Raw genomic sequence first — 5,834 nt, forward strand, 5'->3', positions numbered from 1 at the left:
TTATAAATATTTTGCATTTAGTTGATATATATATATAGAACCACGTACTGTACACGTTTTACACATTGATTTTTTATTTAACTGTTTTATATATAATTTACCAATATATGTTTATAATATTAATATAATAAATTCAAATTTTAAACAATATATCGGAAGGATAATCAAAGACAATAATATTGGAATAATAATTAATAATCCATTTCATGGACAATCAGACAAGAAAAAAAAAAAAAAAACAAGCATAATACATAAAGAGTACAAATACATCACGAACTAAGTCACGTTAAATAAATGATGTTTTCAGTTGGTCCCCCACATCTCCTCAAATATAGTCTCCTCCACAATAAATTGATCTGATCATAATTTAACTTTTTCTCGTCTTCCCTCTATAAATTCAAGCTACTGAGCTTTGCTTTTCTGCCCACAAAAAACATAGAAAGTCTTGAAAAACATCAGCAAAATGAAGAGCTCACAGCTGCTGCTACTCTCCTTCCTTCTCCTTTCCTCGCTCCCAAACCTTCTTATGGCTGATAATCCTGAGCCCTTGTACGACATCTCCGGCGATAAGGTTCTACCGGGTAAGAACTATTTCATTGTTTCTGCGATTTGGGGTGCTGGTGGCGGCGGCCTTTCTCTAATTCCCGGTAAAAATGAAATATGTCTTCGCGATGTCGTCCAGTTGAGTTCAGACTTGCAGAGGGGTCTCTCGTTATACTTTCAACCGCTTAACGGTACCGCCACAGATTATATCTACGAATCCACTGATCTCAACATCGTATTCACCACCTTCTCAGAAGTCAAACTCTGTACTGCACCAAGAGTGTGGAAGGTTGATGATTTCGATCCATCAACAGAACAGTGGTTCATAACAACTACCGGCGACATACGAAAGCCTGGACCTCTAACATCGCTCAACTGGTTCAAGGTTGAGAAACATTCAGTCCTTGACCGTGTATACAAGATCAACCACTGTCCTGCATCCGAGGGATTGTGCAAGGATGTTGGGATTTATTACACAGAAGGGACCCGCCGTCTTGCTCTGAGTGAGACTCCATTCATCTTTGTTATTATTAAGGCTGAAAGTGTACTCAACAGGGCAAAGATTGCCAATGTGATTTAATGCCCATAGTTAATCTTAAAATGTTTATCCGAGTCCTTCTTCTTGTTGTTGGAAATAAATTATAAGGATACTAGTTTGAGATCCTTATAATGTATAAATTTAATATCGTGGTCAATAAATGGACTTGGTACGTTTGCTTCCAATTTGATCAAATTGAATTATCATTTTATTTTGCTAAAAAATTTGATTACTTTTATTATTTAATTATTACAAACCCGAGAATTGTGAGACGAGGAAATAACTCTCAAATTTGACAGTGATCTCATCAGCATTGGTTCAAATTTTATTTCTTTTAGTAAAAAAAATATTAATAACAGTAACAATTCTAGATAATTCATGACATTATTCCAGCGTTCTTTGGCTTATCTTTGTAATCAAATTTTTATTTAATCAAATTATACATTGCACTAAGCAACGACATATAAATTTACAATATTTTCTTTAAAAGAAAAAGAAAAGGAAATTAACTATAACTACTCTCTTAGATCAACTGAATTATATGCAAACAAATTTTGACAATTTCTGTAAGATCTACTTGAGCTATTGGTTTGATTATTGAGTTGCTCAATTACTTTGTATCCTTATCTTAATATTGAACCATCTGCATGCAAATTTACATATAGATAACATATAAAATCTCATCAATTAGAAATTTATTGTATATGTTGGACCACACAGCCCATATAAATATTTTCTCTTATATGTAAAATGATAGGGGAAAACTAAATCATATCTATAAATAAGATCATACAATTTTCACATGTCCCACATGTATAACTCGCTTACAAAAACAATGACAACGAAACTAAATGATTTAATCGTAATGATTTGATATATATTGATTAATGCATAAAAAAATAGAATTTCTAACAAATGAGTAGAAGAAAGGATGAGTAGAACTGTAGAATTTTCACTTAAATAAATAAACAAATAACCTCTTATTAGTAGACAAAAGTTATTGTTATGATTTTAAATGTATTCTAATCATTGAGACTTGTTTATCTAAATCTAGAATTTTGAAATATCTAATCTTGTATTCAATTACAAAAGATATATATATATATATATAAATCCAGCTAAAAATTTATTAAATTGTTGATCAACTTTATTCTTTCCTTCCTCGGAAATTTCTTCCTTAGTTTGGTGGATCTATTTTCTTTATTAGAAAAAAAGAGAAGAAAAAGAGTAAAATATGAAGACAAATTGTAATACCCAAAGAGTCTAGAGAAACTAGTATATAAATCGAAAATAGTAAGGAAATGAAACAATACCAACTGGATACCTTTTAGACCGAATGTAGACAGAGAATTCTCGTGTTAAGTGTGCTTGAGCTGAGCAAGCTTAAGGATGAGTGACCCCTGGGAAGTTCGCATAGGTTTATCAAAGTAAGTTGATCCGATCCTTTCTATCGTTCTATATGGGATGTTACAGGTAGTATCAGAGCTGACCCTTAGTGAAGATTGTCCGATGAGGGCAGGGAGTGGCACCAGGGCACGAAGACATGAACAAGGAGCGACTCCTAACATGCTTCTAGGATGGCAACCCCCCAAAAGGAGAAAATCTGAGAGCAGTTGTAAAGTCACATGACGAGGACTTCATGTGCTCAAGGGGGGAGAATATAATACCCCAAGAGCCCAAAAAAGCTAATATATATATAGAGAGGATAGTAAGGAAAAGAAACAATATCAACTGGATACCTTTTGGGCTGAATATAGACAAAGACCTCCTAGGTTAAGTATGCTTGAGCTAAGAAAGCTTAAGGATAGGTGATCCCTGGAAAGTTCAGTAAATTGATCCGATCCTTCCTATCGTTCAATGCGGAATGTTACACAGATAATTGAATCTCAATAAAGTGAACTTTAAATTGTTAACATGTATTAAACCATCTCAAGCTTAGTTTAGCTCAAACTAAACCTCACAAATTTATTCTGCAACTCAAGAAACTCAAGTCATTTGATTATTGATGATGGTTTTTGGGACCGACCACCACGTGCCACCTCTGCGAATGGACCTCGGGAATCGGACCTCGGACTTGGCGATGTCGGACCTCGATGATAGGACCTGCAAGACAACGGAGTGGTGGGGCTAGGGTCCCCCAGGGTGGACTCCGACGCTCAAATCAGTAGAGTAAATGCAAGTCGTAATAAATGTAAGAGCTGTAGAACTTTTTATACCTGATGAGGACCGGCCTGGATCTTTCGGATTCCGCACAATATTGTTGACCTGCCATGTGTCAGCCTCTCAGGTAATCCACGTGGCGAGCAAGACTATTAGCGCGTAGGGGTATTCTAGTAATTTTAGGTAATGCCACATCACTTGCCCCCCACTCCTTGAGCTGAGCTTAGAATCACGCTGGGTCGAGGAGTAACTTAATTTCTGAGGCTATTTAACCGTAAATTTTTCTCGAGATATGCAGGAGTATTTTTAAGTATTAGACAACTAAGCCCCAAACTCTTGAGGTTAGTTTCTTCCTTTTTTTTTTTTTTATTTCTTCCATTGCTTTTTTTTATTTATATTATTTTTTACTTTTATCTTTCTTTCACTATTTTTTTTTTTTATTTTTAAAAAGGTCATCTTCTTCCTCGGCCAGGCAAGCCTTTGCCTGGCTGAGCTTGGCGAAGGCTAAGGCCAGATCTCGGCATGGCCGAGCTCGGCCTCAGCCACGCGCTGGCCAAGCTCGGCCATGGCTGAGGCTCGGCTAGGACTGACCTGGCCGCCCTCAGCTAGGGCTGGCCTGGCCGAGATCAGCCATGGCCAGCCTCCATTGGGGTGCTTGCCCCCCTGCTCGCTTTACTTTTTTTTTAATACATAAATATATATATATATATATATATAGGGTCGGCCATGGCCAACCCTTGGGGCTCTTGTCCCCCTTCCTTACTTTTTTGTTTTTTTTTTTTGGTTTGTTTGTTTACTTTTGTTTTTTTGGAGATATATATATATATATATAAATATATATATGGGCGCACATTGGGTCGGCCATGGCCGACCCTTGAGGCTTTTGCCCCCCCCCCCTTTTTTTTAAATATATATGTATTTTTTTTTGTTAATAATAACAAAATAAGTCTTGACTTGACTAACCCGTTTCTTTGGCTTTTCTTTGTCGCAAGTATGGCTCGAGATTTTCCAAGGTAGGTCGCGCCTATTGAGCTCCATTTGGTTTGTGTCCAGCTGTGGTTTTTTTTTTCTCTAACCTTCTACATTCCTTTAATTCGAGAACGAGTCAGGGCTCTTGAACCTTGGATTTTAGCCACTCCCTTGCAAATGAGGGTGTTGGGCTAGAGTTTTTCCTTGGCTATTAGTCCACATTTGGGGACAACCTAGGGCACTTGACCCTTGGATTGTTGTCACTCCCATGCGAAAGAGGTTGTTGGGCTCTGAATTTTTTTCTTGGCCATTAGTCCACCTTTGGGGACGGCCTAGGGTTCGTAACCCTTAGATTTTAGCCACTCCCTCGCAGAGGAGGGTGTTGGGCTAGAATTTTTCCTTGGCCATTAGTCCATCTTCGGCTTGTGGACGGCCTAGGGCTCGTGACCCTTGGATTTTAGCCACTCCCTCAAGGATGAGGGAGTTGGGCTAGAGTTTTTCTTTGGCCATTAGTCTATTTTTGGCTTGTGGACGGCCTAGGGCTCGTGACCCTTGGATTTTAGCCACTCCCTCACGGAGGAAGGTGTTAGGCTAGAGTTTTTCCTTGGCCATTAGTCCACATTTGGGGACGGCCTAGGGCTCGTGACCCTTGGATGAGTTTTTCCGTGGCCATTAGTCCACCTTTGGGGACGGCCTAGGGCTCGTAACCCTTGGATTTTTCTTTGACGAAGTGTTGGCCTCCGTGAGATTGCTATTAGATGGAGAGAATCCGAAGTCTTGTCATTAGTCGTAAAAAAAAGAGTACAAAGAAGTTCGAGAAATTCCCCTCCTCATTGAAAAACTTCCTTAAGTTTTGGACATTCTAGGTATGCTTCAAGGACTTGCTTTCCATGTCTTCTAGTCGATATGCCCCCCGGACTTAAGGATTCTATCACCCGGTACGGTCCTTCCCAATTCAGAGTTAGTTTATTCGCGTCTCGAGGATGGCTCACGTCGAACCGTCGGAATACAAGATCTCATGGCATGAAACTCCTAGCGTGGACTCATCGATTATAGTACATAGTAATGCTGCTCTTTGATTAGTGGTTAATTTTGTAAAAATTTTGTTATAATTATACCCTTCTTTTGATCTTAAAAATGGTTTAAATTAGATATTAATATATATTTTATGGTTATATGCAAGTTTAAATTGAAAATTGAATGAAACGAAATTTTAAAGTAAAATTTAATAATAATAATAATAGTAATAATAATATATAAAATTATATATAATACATATACATCATTATATGCATGTATGTAATATATATATAATATAATCTAATATATATATATGTGCCATGTGTAATACATTTATATAATATATAATTTATTAATAACATTAAATTATTTTTTTTAGGCATCAAGAATTCAAGTCCATGAAGAAATCAAACTCGTGAAGAATTCAAGCCCATGACAAATTAAAGTCCATGAAGAATTCAAGTCCATGAAGAATTAAGGCCCAATTTGAGCAACTCATGGAAGATATTATTTGGAGAAGGCCCAAGGATTATTTTTAATCCTAATGAAGATTAAAAACCAATTTATAGAAATCTATTTTTATTTTTTTATGTGAGAGCTTTAT

At 36.9% G+C, this 5,834-nt stretch overlaps 1 protein-coding gene across 1 annotated transcript; it reads left to right on the forward strand.

Moving 5' to 3' along the window:
- Nucleotides 1-405: 405 nt before the first annotated feature.
- On the forward strand, nucleotides 406-1,266 carry LOC127789633 (kunitz trypsin inhibitor 5-like). Its single transcript, XM_052318569.1, has one exon. It carries the CDS (start codon nucleotides 464-466, stop codon nucleotides 1,121-1,123), a length of 660 nt encoding a protein of 219 aa, XP_052174529.1. The 5' UTR covers nucleotides 406-463; the 3' UTR covers nucleotides 1,124-1,266.
- Nucleotides 1,267-5,834: the final 4,568 nt, after the last annotated feature.

The sequence above is a fragment of the Diospyros lotus genome, chromosome 14 (assembly GCF_014633365.1).
Source record: "Diospyros lotus cultivar Yz01 chromosome 14, ASM1463336v1, whole genome shotgun sequence".
NCBI classification, from domain to species: domain Eukaryota; kingdom Viridiplantae; phylum Streptophyta; class Magnoliopsida; order Ericales; family Ebenaceae; genus Diospyros; species Diospyros lotus.

Bases quoted from the DNA above. Each gene is read 5' to 3' on its own strand.
- LOC127789633 (XM_052318569.1), top strand. From the start codon at position 464: ATGAAGAGCTCACAGCTGCTGCTACTCTCCTTCCTTCTCCTTTCCTCG.